General features: G+C 37.8%; 1 protein-coding gene across 1 annotated transcript in view; it reads right to left on the bottom strand.

Moving 5' to 3' along the window:
- Positions 1–472: 472 nt before the first annotated feature.
- OXCT1 (3-oxoacid CoA-transferase 1) overlaps positions 473–16491 on the bottom strand; it is a 135968-nt gene continuing 119949 nt past the window's right edge. Inside the window, exons 15-17 of the mRNA XM_082622362.1 lie at positions 14211–14291; positions 8351–8452; positions 473–2466 (exon numbers count right to left, since the gene is read on the bottom strand). Of these exons, the coding sequence (XP_082478488.1) occupies positions 2425–2466; positions 8351–8452; positions 14211–14291 (225 nt within the window). The 3' untranslated portion in view covers positions 473–2424. The remainder of the gene's footprint in view (positions 2467–8350; positions 8453–14210; positions 14292–16491) is intronic.

The raw sequence follows: 16491 nt of genomic DNA, 5'->3' as shown, positions 1-16491 counted from the left end.
AGAAGGAATAAGAAAATTGGCTTCTCTCTCATCTCCAGTTTGTAAACATAGGATAAATAACCTGAATGGTACACTTTGGGTCATACACTCACCCCTGGGTATAATCACTCTGGACAAAGGAGAGCTACCAAAAGAGGTGTATCCTGAGCACAGGCCCAACTCGTTGGCCAGCAGGTGAGTCTGTTATGAGAGGGGCAACACAGATGCTGCGTAGACATCACTAGAGCCACTTCAAAATGCAAGCAAACGCAACACCCCACTGGGAAATTACTGATGTATGTGTATCCTAAAGGAATGTTACATAAAAGCAAAGAAATATTAAAACGTGAAATCTGGGATAATCAATTTTTATAGACAGATCATTGACTTTGACAAGGAGCAAAGTCAGAATTCATCTAAACATTTCATTTGTTCTTTCATGAAGGATAATATCTTTTCTTTGGTAAGATCAAAAGAAAAAGCAGTAACTCGATTAGAAGTGGTACAGTGTGCTAACTTTATTATTGGCTATTCCACCAATCTCTGTTGTATTATTCCCATGTTTAGGTACGCCGTTCCCAAATGAGAAAAAGGACAATCACACCAATCTATATCAATTTGGAATACTTATTGTACATCCTAATGCATTTCTTAATATCCATGGTGCTCTTTAATCAAGAATATAAAGCCATCTACTTAGGATTTGCCACTCAAAGTGAAGAACATTCTTAGAATCACAGAATAAGTAAGTTTACAAATATAGCAACCATCAATATCACACATTTTCCGAACCATAACTCTAACATGGATGTATATCATTTCTCTAGACCTTGCAAATTCTTTAAAAAGTCCATTTTACCAGTACTGGAAGAGTATGCTTTCAACCATGCAGCCAGCCAGAGGGACCATTTTATATATGGAGTTTGCTTCTCACAAAAAAACCCTCTCCTTCCTCTGAAATGACAGAACTGTAGCTATATCTGAAGAGAAAATGAATTTCAGTGACAACCATTAGCTAAAAACATGCATAAATTCCTATATCTGGTATGAGAGGAATGGTATATCGCACTGTATTATGCCTACCTCTGTCCAGAGGACAGCAATCTGGCCTGTCTTCAGGGTGCCTGGACTTTTCTCCCATTTGATACACAGGATGCTTGGTATACTCCCTGGGGAACTGTTTGATACTGAGGATACCTCTGAGGAGAAGGTCCTTGCAAAACCTAATCCATCATGTTTATTTTCTAAGAATGAAGTTCACTGCTCTTCAAATCCTGGATTTGCTCATCAGTACTTCCCTTAGTTTGATAAAGCTGAATTAAAAGTACTTTGTTCAAGGAACAAGCCTGGGCAGAAGAAATAACACTGTTCTGCAGAAAAAGGCATTCAACATTTAGAAACTTTTCTGAGCAGAAAAAAGAGGCCCTGAAAAGAAAGGATTTTTTTAACTCTGCTGTCACTGTTACTATGGGTTCACGATGAATTACCGCACAGCCCCTTTTGGCCTAAGAGGTGGTATTGTATAGTAAGCCCACAGTAACATAGAGAAAGACTCTTAATGGTCCCTTTGGATACACACGAATACTGTACTGTTTGAAAATGAGAAAAATGACTAGGTCAGTTAGGCTTATAGCCCTCTTGCTAAAAGCAACTTTAATCTTTGGAAAAGTACACATGGTTATTTGGTTTGTTTATAAAGGCAACTTCTTGGTTGGATGTCAGCACCAATAGACCCCATACCCTTCAGTCTCTCCCACAAACCAGGTTACTTCTCCCACACAGAGATGTTCCTGTTTGCCTTCTTGGGCATCTACTTAGTTACAAAAAGTGGGGGGGTTAGGAGGGGTGGGAGAAGGGATGCTCTAGGGAAACAAGATGTAATCACAAAATCAGAGGCTCCAAAAAAAAAAAGACAGAGGAGGCTGAAGGAAAATCATAACCCTTAAGACAGCATTTCTCCTGATTAAAATTCACACAAATGTTATCTTTCAGGACTAGTACGATGCTCCCCTGGGTATACTCTGGGTAGAGTTCATTTTCTCCCTCATTCTTGTTTTTCTACGTGTCATGATTTAGTTAGGAGGGAAAGTACATCAATGAAACTCTTCCTAAGTAAGGGCCCATCTTGGTACAAACTGCACACAATATAATGTACATACCACAGAAGATGAAGATAAACCCAATGTGAGCACCAACTGTAAATATGACCTTCTCAGCACTTATAAAGCAAATATCATAATTTTTTTCTTTTTGTTTTTCATTAAAATGTCACAGTACGCTTGAGAGAACAAAGTCTACATGGCTGTATAAAGCATTAAGATGGTAGAAAACTAGTCAAAAACTGCTTGTTAGATATACAGTTATGATTACTGATGTCCTTTTAGTAAAATCCTATGTGGTTAAAATGAAAAACACACAGCTTGGGACAAAAGTCTACTCCACATTTCAAGTTGCGATCTGCTGCATCGGTATGAGTTTTGGTGAAACCTGGTAAAAGAAAGAGAAAAAAATAACCAACTTATGAAAAAACCTCATGGTATAAACATCTCTCCTTTGAATTTCCAAACCTGAGTGATGTAGGCAACAAGCAGCCTTGTCAGGAACCTCACCTGGAGTTTGCTCGTTATTTTCCATTCTGAACCACTGAGAAAAAGAACACCTTTTCCATTTACATTTTGTGAATTTAGTAGTTCTCAACCTTCTTGCATTATAGCTCTTAAATTAAGGATCATTTAGACTTGCAACTAGGAGGAGGTGGGGGAAGAGCCACGGGAGACAAATAAAGGGTCTAGAAAACCAAACTCTCTACTGAATGGACCACTGAGCTCTGAGATTGATGAAACAGAGACACAGAGCAAGTTTCAAAATCCTCAAAATAGGTCCAGTCAATTCACAATTTTGTTAAGAGATACTTAATGTAGTCTTTGGATGACAAACTTTTATCAGAAATTTCATAATCAGAGTGGAAATGATATAAAAGCAGTAAAAAAAAGATACCAAGTTATTACAAAAAGGAGGTAACAGCATTAAAAATATTAAATATTAACTATAATTATGTTCAATGTACAAAATAGCAAATGTATTCCTAGGAGTCTTGAAGCAGAGAAATATGAGGACAGATCTACATTTAATGGTAAAGGTGGTGGAAGAAGAAACCTAAATATAAGTAGTCTGGCTTAATTTTGACAGATTTTTCAAGGCATAATGGCAGGTACAGATTTCTTCATTTAATCTGGCAAATATCCATTAAGTCTGAGTAACAGGCCCCATGGACAGCACAGTAAGGAATACTAAAATTTAGGTGATTTTTGAGACCTTCAAGGATGTGGCAATTGAAGTGGGTCTAATTTGCCTTCCAGAATAAACACTTAATATTTTTTTAAATGAATGAATGAGTGACTGGATTAGATAAGCTTCAAAGAACTAGAAGAAAGGTTTCTAATAGAGGTTAAGTCAGTATTAAGAATAGAAGAAGGCAATCATTTGGCTTTGATGAAGTTAAATATTTCTAGTTCATTTGTAAATTGTTTATAAAGTCTTCACAGTGTCGAGAGTTAATGCCCCCTTCTCCATTTTTCTACCTAAAGAATGACATGTCCAGAATAAAAAGGATAGGAATGGCTTGGTACATATCCACATCTTAGGATAAATGAGAGCTCATTCAGACTTGCCAGCTCTGAGAACAGATATATCATAATAGACAAAGTAATAGACATTAATAGACAAAAGTCACAGCCCACATTTGCAGAGATATTCAACTCTACTGAAAAGAATAAAGATATATGGGCTCTGAGTATTTAGAAAGTGTGTCTCACATACTATCGATTTTCTTTTTTTAAACAACAGAGCATCTGTGAAAATAATTTAATGAAATAAAACTCTTTTTTGACAACAGATCATTTTCTAATAGGTGCTTTATGGCATTACCTTTAAAAGGAAACTGGACACCTTGATTTTTTAAACTAAACATCTGATCCTTCTCCTTGTCATGTTGGACCTATTTTCAGCTCTTAGTATCATTTATATCGTCAGTGTGGAACTTGACTTTTATCAGAAAAGAAAATGAACCTTTATGTAGACTGACTTGGCCTGTCTATTTTTGTACAGAAAAACATCTACTGAACCTCCATTTTTCATCTGTTCTCTCACAGTCTCATCAACATTGTAAGTCCATGTAAGCTGAAGCAGATTATCCTGCCAAAGTGATCTACAGGCTATGCACAGGACTATATGATTTAAATGTATAAGATAAGCTAATGAGTTGTCTTCCCAGTCCATTGAAATCCAAAGAGTATACTGTTTAATTCTGGTATAATGCCAGTTCATAATAGATATTGAGAGTACAAATTTATTCGACTTGGCAAAGAATGCTCGCAGCTGGCTTCTTTCAGATTCCATTGCAAACATATAAACAGGCAGGATTCTTATTTGATTTTTTGCCACTGGTGGTTTAGGTGTATTCCTACCTAGAGAACAAGACCAAGGCTCCTAGGAGGAGGAACTATACCAATTTGTTCTATTTTACTCACATTTCATAGCTCAATGTGGGACATACACTTGGTGTTTAATAAATAATCATGGATGACTAATAACCTCTGGAAGTTTATTCTACCACATGATGTTAAACTATGGATTCAATTTATTTAAAAATTTTTAAGTTAAAAAAGAAACAAATATTCTAGTTTTAAAAGGTCCACAGACATATATAGTAAAGAAAAACTTATGTAACTCAAGCATGCATCAGAAAAGAAAGAAATGAATAACCAATTGAAAAAGATACTTTGGAGATAATTGAATTTAAGTGGTGGAATGTCACCTTTCTTTTTTCTTTCTATTTGACCCATCAAATAGCTGGCAGTAACACACTAAGTGATGCAAGTATAGCCCAAAAAATTTAAAGAAATTTAACATTTTCATTAACTTGTCACAGCTATAATATGAGGAACTGTGCAGTATCACTTTGACTCTTTGAAAATGAATTATTACTGGATATTTATTTGAGAGACAGAATTTTTTCAAAATGTGGGTGCCCTGGGAGAAAAATAAACCAAAGGACTCCTTAGTTATAAAAATGTTGGGAGCTAGTAGCATTAAAGAACAACAGAAAAGCATTTCTGCACAGCATCACAATCAAGCATTTGTAGAGGGTGAACATGTGTGTATGGCTCTACCCAGCAACAGTGCTGGGGTGGAGCATTTATTCCCACTTCTCACATTCCCTTCCATGTGGAGGGACACCTGTTAGTGTAATACTCTGGCCTCAAGTGTGTCCCTTAATGGCTCAACAAAATGATGATTTGGGCAGAGGAACTGGGGTATGTGAAACTCAGCCCAACTCTTCTTCCTCATCGGGATCAGCCTTCTGTAGGCAGCACGTGCTCTATTTTGCTCTCAGTCACATGGAAAGAAGCTCAGCAGTAAAGACTCGCCCTTGTGTAGAAGGCCTATGATTTTCCACGGCTGCCTATAACTGGGAGCTGAAGTCTCCCCCAATTCAGGGGTTCGTATCTGGGAAGGCTTTTGTGGCTGTACACCAAAGCCCCATCCTTCATTCTAGGCTTTATAATGATGATGTTTTTAACCTCTACTTGCCCAGCTCCCTTATCTCTCTCAATAGATTCGTAACTCAATCCCCAAGAAATATAGAGGGAAGTCCCTTTCTTTATAACAACTGCATTTTGAAGGAGAGTGATAGTATGGAACAAGATCTCTGTCCATTATGGGTTGGCTTCTCTTGCTGTGAACTACTCCTGACCAGAATTTTATTTTAGAAGTGTGATGAAGGTTCCAGAAATATAGTCAATATCTGCATTATTATTATTATTTTTTTTTTTTTACAAAATTTCCACAGCTTCCTTTGGCGTTCTAGATATAACATGACCCTTAAGAGAGTTTCCTCCTAATTGAAAAGAAAAGTCTTTTCAACTGGCACTATGGTTACTATGAATTTTTTAAGAAGCTATTTCAGGTGATACCTAAGGGACACATTTTCCTTTCACATTTTTTGTTGTTTTTGTTAATTGCACTGTGGCACACAGGAAAGTCTTAGTGAACCTTTTTTTTTTTAATGCCCAAATAGTTCATTATAACTATTACTTTTAATACCCTGAAACCACAATTTTGTTATGCCCTGTTATCTGATGCTGTCATATCTTGTCTTTTTCTTTGAAATTCTCAGGATTTTCTCAATCAGCTTATATCCACATTCTGTATCCTTTGCCCATTCACTTGCCCATATTCTTAGGTATAGAGGACCTTTACCAACACATTTTCACAATTACTTTGACCTAGGTTTTTACTTTTTTTTCTTTATGCAACAACATGTCTATTTAACTGTTATGCAACAACCTAACTATCCTCTTCTAGAATGTTCACTTCTTGGTATACAGTGAAGGCTGAGAAACAGAAATCCTTTCTCAAACAGAAATCTTGAGCAAGTTGTAATGTAGTCAGATATAGAGTAAAATGCTACCTATGCAGTAATAACCATATGAGATATCTTCTGAATTATGACATGGAATACCTCTGAATTATCAAATAAAGAGATGTTATCCCAATGTACTTTTATTATTAAATGTATCTTACTGATAACCCAGCTATTAGGCAAAACATCTTATTAATTAGAACACTCCAGACCCTAGCCTTACAAAGATTTTGATACATGTGACTTCATCTGTCAGGGTCTAAAGAGATGCCATTGATCATCAGATCCTCAAAATCCAGTTCTTCTGTCAAGATGGTTTAGCTGATAGTAGTATTAGTAGTAGTAGTCAGGGCAACACTGACATAAAAATTAACATTTCATTTCAACAGCCTAATTTGTAGGAAACAAGATTACATGTCAATGTCAAAAGAGAAGGAGGGGTGGTACTGTGATAAGAGGGGCCATAGAGATATTTTTCAATGTATCAAGACATGGAAACTAGCACTTTAAGAAAAAGCAAAAACAGTAAAAATACATCTTTTTCATTCCTGATTTACCTACGTAACTAAAAAAAAAAAAAACCTGATAACAATGACGATCTGTTTTGCAATTCCCTTTTGCAGCAGAGACTTGAACATTCTATAGATCTCAAAAATGCTATCTGCTGAAGAAGAGACTAAATCATCCACATAAGGAAAAAAAATGAATAATAGCTAATTAAGTAAGAAGAACTGTTTGCTTTTATCACTGGAGTAAGGAATTCTAAACAGTTAAACTATAAACAAATCCCATTTTTTACCCCCTGGGGTCATTGAAAAGTTAATTAAAGATGAGCTTTTCATGTAAGGTATTGTTCGAAAGCTTCTTTTTTCCAAAGGGAAATTCAAAAAAAGGTTAATAGACAAAGACCTTCATATAATACCAGAAACAGTTACATGTGGATAATGAATTATGCAGCAAAATTGTTTTTACAGACATTTGTTACGCACTGACAGGTACCAGCCAAGCATGTAGTACCTAAGGAAGAAATGTATGAAATACATGCATGATTTATCAAGTAAGTTTTATTAAATTACCTTCTCCAGGATGGGTAGCTGCAATATTTCTTCTCATTATAAATATTTCATTTTAACACATAGAGCTGTTCTTAAAAGGTTATGTGAGAAGCAAAGTCTACTTCTTCATTTTCTCAGACACATTTCGACTTTACATTTGATTAACTTCAAATGGACTGAGCTGTCCTCTCGACCCCCATTAGGTAGGTGATTGGTGATTCATAAAAAAGCACTTATATTAAAGGGCAATTATTTATATTACAGTATTATTCTCTTAGTTTTAAAAAGGGATTTGGAGATTTCTTAAGTGGATACTCCCCTGATGTTCTTATGTGCTTTGTAAGTCAGAGTTTTAATGCACTAAGTTTTTCTTCAAATACAGAGAACACCTATTTTGTGACTATAAATCTGGTGGTGTCAAAAGCTCGACATTCTAATATCTCCAAGGGATGGGATAATCAGGCAAAAAAGTTAATCAAAGAGAAAGTCATAAGCCACAGATGGGTTTAAAAATAAGGAAGTACCATTTCTCTGAGTGTGGCTCGCATTTTTTAGTTAATTAAGTTTGGCCACGGCTGATACGTAACCCAAGAACAGAGGATTGCAAGGGGCTTGACAGAAAGTAGCTTCAAATTCAAGCTCAACCTGCTGTTTCCAGCAGCTCCTGGTGTTTCCTCTCCCTTCTGACTCCTGAGCCAAACCCTGGCCCATGAGCCAGAGCCTGTTCCTGCTGCCACCTGCTCTCAGCGGAGGCACCCTTCCTTCCACTCCTGTTCTCTGCTAAGGTCAACTCCAAAAATGATCGCAAATTAATGGTTCATGTGCATAAACACCCATTAATCAAGCTCAGGATATAGGACAAGTGGCTGGATTTGTTCACAGAAACACTTACTGCAAAATCGCACCCAGTGCTCTTTTTTATGTCATCCACTGTCAGGCCTTCCCAGAGTTCAATCAGAGTCAGGCCTTTCTTGTTGTCCACATCAAATACAGCCTGTAGAAGTCAAGAAAATGACAATGACAACTTCTATTACGATAATTATTTTACAGCACAAAACAGAAATAACCTCTCAAGTTCTTTAAGGAGAGAAAAGACTCAGGATAAAAGACTGAAAATCAGCAATGAAAAAATGTCAACCGTAACTGCTATATTTTGGTGAGAATAAATGCTAACTCCCTAACTGGCAGTTAGTTGGGGAGCTCTGCTGATGCCAGAAAATAAATGAGAGTTGACTATTGATGGCATTTGCTACTATTATAACCAGGTTTTTTTAAACTTTCTTTTTGTTAGATCTAACACTTTGGGTCAAAATTTCAATTTGATGTTTATTAATGATTTGAAGAAAGAAAAGAATGAAGAAAAGCAGGGAGGGAGGAGATATTTGGAAGGTGAAAGCACAGGGATGATGGGGGGAAAGCTGATCAATGCTTCTGGGTAAACTACAGGAAACAAAAGAAGGTGCTCTGAAGTAGCTAGGAGTAATTATAAAGGGATAGCTGCCCCTGAAAGACCACCCCCATCCCCAGGTAAATATTAAAGCTTTCCCTTTAAGTCCTATGAAAACACATAGATCCAAGAGTAGAGCATGAGAATCTCCCTCTGGTGTGGAAATCAAATGAAGATGCTTATGTTTAGGACAGCATGAGAAGGCTTACCTCACCCAAAATATTGCATTACAACATTCTGGTTGGTAACACTAGGTGACGGTAGTGCCAACTGGTATAGCTTGACCCAAGCAACCTGTCGTGTCTGATATAGAATGCACGTGGTCACACTCGGTAATATGACAACTTGAGTGGAAGGGACCAACAAAATCATGTAATATAACCTCCCACCCAAGAATTCTTTAAAACATTCTTCTGAGATGGTCGCTGGGGCTCTGTTTAGAAACTTCCAGTGGTAGGAGGCTCACTGTCTCAAGGCAGATTGCCTGTTGATTGGAAGCTCCAACTGCAAGAGCCAAAACTGCTTCCCTATGACTCTCACTCACGGGCTCTACAGTAAGTTGTCCTCCCATGCAACAGGCACTGTTCCCTCTTTCAGTGGTCATGGTTAGTCTTCCTCAGACTTAAATATTATTCTTTCCAGATCGCTCCTCTCCTCTGGGTTTACCTTAAATTCAACTATTATTTTCAGGCTTAGAATCTTTATTTTCAGCTAGCTTGGAAGTCAAACTCTAAACTGTCATTTTTAAACACACTCCTGGTTAGGAGGCTATTAAGAAGACACAGCAGTGTGTACTCCAATATAAAATTTAAAAAAAAATTTAAATAAAAATAAAAAAGAAGACACAGCAACATTCAGAGGAAAGAACCCTGGCTTTCAAGGTGGACTGGAATTCCAGCTCTGCCAACACTAGCTATGCAATCTTTGGTGAACCTGTCTTCACATGTGTAGATGGATATGAAACAAACCTACTTCCCAAGATTTTTATACAGGACAAATATAATAACAAACCTACTCTGAGCAGCTGGCCTCATGCCTGGGACATACAGCAAGGGCACCATAGAGGCATATGCTTTTCCTTAACAGCTTAACTTACTGTCACTTGTGCATGAACCCAAATCAAAGCCCCCAAATGCTTATTTGTATGCAGTTAATTGATATTTCTCCTCAGGAGGAAAACATCAAGGGGACTAGTGATACTTGCCTTCTCTGTTTGATGAATTCATAGATAACCTGGATGATTTTACTGGAAAAGATTATTTAAATTTAGGAGGAAATATTTCAGCAAACTTCTTTTTTGTTTGCTCATTTTTATGTTCCTAAAGAAACGTTTTTTAGCAGAAATGTATTTTGACGGGGAAAAAAATGATCATCTAGGAATGTCTGTATGCTTCAGTAGGTTATTCAATTCCCAAATGACAATTACTAATTTTTTTTAATTGGACACTTTTCCTTTGCAGAAAGTGTGTCTGGAGCATCATTCATACTGATTTTCTTTCCCCTGTATTATGAACAACTACAAATTTATCAAAATGGAACATATAAGAGAAAAAGAGCCTTTGGGGTGTGTTATTAAGAACAGGCAGGAAAAGGATTTGGGGAGAAGACAACTTTGGTATCATGAATATAAGACTTCAGTGACTGAGAAGATAAAATCTATGGCAAATGACTTACTGCTTTTAAAAACCTTTAATTAACACCTTTATCAATCCCTAATTAGCTCTCAAGGTCAAGGTCCCTAATTTCCTCTCAAGGAAAACTAAGCACCTATGATTTTTAAAAATGGGAAATTTACTTTTGAAATATTTAGGACGATTTCCATTTAGTGGTATAAAGTGTAAACAAAAACTTGATAAAAATGGACACTAAAACCTAAAAGCTACAATCAATGTTCAACTGCCAAGAATAATATTTCGACTATTCTGTTTCACAGATGATAATTTTATTATTTTTTCACCACCATAACAGGCTGCATTACGGATAAAGCAGTTAGTCACAGCCCAAGTGCTGGTGAGGAAGGCCTCTTTCATCACATCGTTCTAGCAACATGAAACCAAGAAATCAGGGTCATAACATCTTCAAAGCCTCTTTCAAATGGCAGGCAACTAATGGAATTTTCCTTAAGAGCTGAAAATGGAATTCTAGTCCCATATCACTCTGGCAGAGTGTCCAGAGTCAATGCCCTTAATGGCACTGCAAAATTTATTAAACACCTACTGTATACAGCACAGGGGTAAACGCACCACTCCTTTCCCTGGGGCACTCGAAGTTCCATATGTAGCTGCCTTTCACTTTACTCCTTTTTGCTACACAACACCATCTGCCGTTAAGCCTCCAATTATCCCCGCCTGCTAATGAGTTCACATATCTGATCCAGTGATGACTTCTCTGAGCTCCAGGTGCCCGTGGATGTTCCAGATGTTAACTTACTCTAGAATATCAAATTGAGTGTGTTCAAATGGCACCTATTCTTTTCCTGCCTCCCCTTGCTCCTCCCTTTCTCTTCCTACAGACCCAGGCTTCATTAAGGATACAACAGGTCGACCACGCCTCTAGCCAGAAAATTCAGGAATCATCTCTGCCTTAGCAACCGCGTCCCATTCATCATCGAGTTGAGTCCATCTCCTAAATCTCTTTGAAATCTCTCTTTCTGTCTTGTGGTTAAGGACCTTGATATTTCTGGCCAAGATAACTGAAGGAGTCTCATCTCTTCTCCCCATACTCTACATAAAAGCCACAGGGCTCTCTGTAAAATGCAGATCTAATCAATGGTGTCCCCAACTATTAAAAACCATTGAAGGGCTCCCAAGTGCCTTCCAGATAAAACCCAAATTTCTTAACAAGACATTCACATTCCTTTATAATTTGGTCCCTTACTGGCTTTTCACCTTCAGCCTTCAGAATCTCTGGCCATGCCCTCACTCCACATTACCCCACTCACAGGTCCTTGAGTAAACTCTGTTTTCTTAATTCCTCCAGGACCCTGCCAATGTTTCTTCCCTTTGCCTAGAAGGGCCTCTTTGGTCTTATTCTCACTTATAAAACTACTTATGTTTCAAGACTCCTCACTCAATCTATTAATTTTCTCATTGAGAAAAGTACAGTATTTATTCAACAGGCTTTCACTGTGTATGGGTCAAGCATTATCCTAAGTGTTGGACAAATAGTGATGAGTGAGACAGGCAGAGAGCTCAAAGGTTATTTCAATACAGTGATCAGTGCTGAGTTAGGGTAAGTACTAAGACTCACGGAAGCACCCAGAAGACTTGGGGAGGGATAGGGAAGACTTGCCAGAGAAGAAATTATATAGCTGAGACATAAAAGATGAACAGGAGTTAGCCAGATGGTTGGGGTGGGGAGAGCATGCCAGGGAGAGAGACAGGATGTGCCAAGTCCCAGAGGAGCATGGCGGGGGTGGGGGCAGGGGATGCAACACAGTGCACAACATTCAGCATGGCTGAAGTAGGGAGAATGTTAAGGCAAAACGAGAGACACTGAGACTGGAGGAGAAAAGATACAGACTGGGAAATAGTTAATATTTGACACCACTCTCCCCAGGCTGTTAAGCAGCCTTCCTCTATGTCCTCAACTCAGCATTTGGCATGTCTCTCTCTCATGGACTTTATCACATGTGTTACTCTAATACAGGCTGGTACTGTTGCTGTCTACTCTCCTTGAATGTGCTCCTTGGGGGCAAAGACTGTCCTCCTTTCTGTATCCACTGTTGGCAATAGTCAGCTTCAGAGAAGGAGCTCAAAAATGCTTATTAAATGGATAAATGTATGAAACAACAATGTGGATGGAAAGGGTAGATTTTTTTAAATGGCAGTAAAGTTATGTATGAGTAATGTCATGAGGAAATGTAGGTATTAGATGGTAAGTGCCAAAATGAAAGGTGGACCACTCTGAAGATGAAGTTGTGAGTGCTAAGCTATCTGAAGCCTCTTCATGATGAAGACGGAAATTGCATTAGACTTAAAGGATGGATAGGATTTGGACAAGTAGAGTTGAGTGGGAGTTGTTGCATGTAGAAGCACTAAACTGGTAAGAACAAGGTCAGGGCATATATGGAGTGGGGATGTAGGGAGAGGGCTTACCTGGGGGAAGAGGAAGATCATGGGTAAAATGTTGCTGGAATTATCCTTAGAAGCTGTACCACCTTACTTTATTAAAGAAAACAGGATCAAGGACTGTCTTGTCTTTGATTTCAAAGTAATGGATTCTTTTCAACAAGTCCTGTCCATGGTTTTGGAGGGGTTTACGAAATGATAAGACTCAAGGAATAAATGGTGAGATAAAATATCCTGCACTTTTATCCACTTTTTCTTCTCTACACGTCATCTTTATGGATTCCACATAAACAAACCTAGAGGAAGGCACCATTTAGGACAGAACTCTCCTTAAAATGTGGCTTCTGAAAAGTATTATGAGCCTTCTAACCTACTTCAAAAGGCTGCTTTAGGGTGCTTCATACCATACCCGAATGAGGGTTCTAAACCAGATTAATGCCAAAGGAGCAGCATCATTAAGAGAAAACAAAGAAACAAACGCTGATCTAGAGAATTCTGTTTTGTGGTTCATCAGATACTGAATAAAGAAAATGACACCCTTCCAGCTCACTTATGAGAACTATGTCATTCCAACATCTTAGGTTCAAATCTGGGTCAGAAAGGTGACTGTAGCAACCACCAGTGATGTTTCTCTCTGATCTGAGCAGTTTCAGTTGTACCATTAACCAATATTTTCTATTTGGGAAGATAAAATCTAGAGGTGCACTAAAATGGCTGGTGTGTTCTAAAGTCTGCTTCATAAAAGAGGGCTGAAAGCATGCAAGAACCAAAGAATAGATTTCTTGGTTCACTGTGGGGCCTGTATTGCAATTTGCACCTAAATGATTAAAACCTAATTTTTACTGAGTTTCCTAAAATGAGATCCAACAATTTGTACTCGTGATTTGGGAAAGCAAGAAGAAAGATAGTCTTAACTTTGTATATATCATCCATTTTAATAGCCCAAGTATAAGGATCAATACAACTTTTATTATATCACACTGTCAAAGTTACCAAGGACAGTAGTTCAATTCTGTATGCATATGCATATTTCCAGAGAATTTCACATTAAGAATTCTACATCTAGAAACATTGAATTGATGAATCTTCCTATTCGGTCTACCCACGGATTAAATTAATCCTATGACTACCAATGTAACACACTTTTAGAAGGTAACAAAAAAATTCTAGAATGTTTATAAAAAAAAAAAAAGGTGGTAGACATTTAGAGGAAATAAAAGAGAAAGGCACTTTACCATTTCAGTAATGATGCGGTTGACACATTGTTTTCCTGTCAGTGGTAATGTACATTTCTCCATGATTTTATGTGCATTTCCCTGTTTGAAAAAAGAAACATTAAAAAGAGTAGTTAGGAACCAAATCTTACTTAGAACTGGTGTAACACAGGACAAACAGGAACTGTCAGAGAAATCGTCTCCTAAGTACAGTCTGTTTGAAATCTTTGCCCAGTCATGCTTTTACTTTCTTTCTGGAGGCAGCTTGTGTCCCTAAGATAATTTAGGAAGAGTGCCAAATGAATAGCCAAAGGCATAACCGATTTAGTTGGGAAACATCCTGCCGCAGATGTGACCCCTCAAGCCTCAGCCCTTAGATCATATGATGGAGAAATTTCACTTCTAGCATCCTGCTAATTTTTCTCTTCCAGGGGATGGTCTCCTTGACAAACAACCTAGTATTTACCAAGGGTAGAAACCATACACAGAATGCAAATGCATAATATACCTTTTTTAAAAAGTTTTAATTTTATTTGTTAAAAACAACATATTCACAGAAAACAGCAGTTTTTGCCTCCCTTCTGTATGCTTAGACCTGCTCTGAACAGAAATCAAAATTCAATTTTTTTAGCATTTACTTATGTACTATTTTGCGTTTTTTTTTTTTTTTTTTTGCAATACGCGGGCCTCTCACTGTTGTGGCCTCTCCCGTTGCGGAGCACAGGCTTCGGACGCGCAGGCTCAGCAGCCATGGCTCACGGGCCCAGCCGCTCCGCGGCATGTGGGATCTTCCCGGACTGGGGCACGAACCCGTGTCCCCTGAATCGGCAGGCAGACTCTCAACCACTGCGCCACCAGGGAAGCCCTTATGTACTATTTTACATTTTCTTTCTACCTCTGCATTAAAAAAATTTTTTTAATTTTACAATAAATTTTACTTTATTTTCCATTATGGTTTATTACTGTATATTGAAATATAGTTCCCTGTGCTATACAATAGGACCTTGTTGTTTATCCACCCTATATAAAATAGTTTGCATCTGCTAGTCCCAAACTCCCAATCCAACCCTCCCCTGCCCACCCCCCTTGGCAACCACAAGTCTGTTCTCTATGTCTGTGAGTCTGCTTCTGTTTTATAGATACGTTCATTTATGTCATACTTTAGATTCCATACATAAGTGATATTATATGGTATTTGTCTTTCTCTTTCTGACTTACTTCACTTAGTATCATAATCTCTAGGTCCATCCATGTAGCTACAAATGGCATTATTTCATTCTTCTTTTTATGGCTGAGTAATATTCCTGTGTGTGTGTGTGTGTGTGTGTGTACCCCACATCTTCCTTATCCATTCATACACACCCACACCCACATCATCTTTATCGATTCATCTGTTGATGGACATATAGGTTGCTTCCATGTCTTGGCTATTGTAAACAGTGCTGCTATGAACATAGGTGTACATGTATCTTTTGAATTAGTTTTGTCTGGATATATGCCCAGGAGTGGGATTGCTGAATCATATGGCAACTCTACTTTTAGTTTTTTGAGGAACCTTCATACTGTTCTCCATAGTGGCTGCACCAATTTACACCAACAGTGTAGGAGGGTTTCCTTTTCTCCACACCATCTCCAGCATTTGATGGCCATTCTGATTGGTGTGAAGTGATATCTCATTGCAGTTTTGATCTGCATTTCTCTAATAATTAGCAACGTTGAGCATCTTTTCATGTGTCTATTGGTCATCTGAATGTCTTCTTTGGAAAAATGTCTATTTAGGTCTTCTGCCCATTTATTGACTGGGTTGTTTATTTTTTTGTTATTGAGTTGTATGAGCTGTTTGTATATTTTGGAAATTAAACCTTCGTTGGTCTTATTGTTTGTAAATATTTTCTCCCAGCCTGAAGATTGTCTTTTCATTCTGTTTAAGGTTTCCTTTGCTGTACAAAAGCTTATAAGTTTGATCAGGTCCCATTTGTTTATTTTTGCTTTATTTCTATTGCCTTGGGAGACTGACCTAAGGAAACATTGCTAGGATTTATGTTCTCTTCTAGGAGTTTTACGTTGTCATGTCATATATTTAAGTCTTTAAGCCACTGTGAGTTTATTTTTGCGTGTGGTGTGAGGGTGTATTCTAACTTCATTCATTTACATGAGGCTGTCTAACCTTTCCAATATCACTTGCTAAAGAGACAGTCTTTTCTCCATTGTATATTCTTGCCTCCTTTGTCAAAGATTAATTGACCATAGGTGTGTGGGTTTATTTCTGGGTTCTGTATTCTGTTCCATTGAGCCTCTGAAT

The sequence above is a fragment of the Mesoplodon mirus genome (assembly GCF_964341445.2).
Source record: "Mesoplodon mirus genome assembly, chromosome: 5".
In the NCBI taxonomy this organism is placed as follows: Eukaryota; Metazoa; Chordata; class Mammalia; order Artiodactyla; family Ziphiidae; genus Mesoplodon; species Mesoplodon mirus.
Note: the sequence above shows the minus strand (reverse complement) of the source record. Positions and strands in the feature narration are given on the sequence as shown.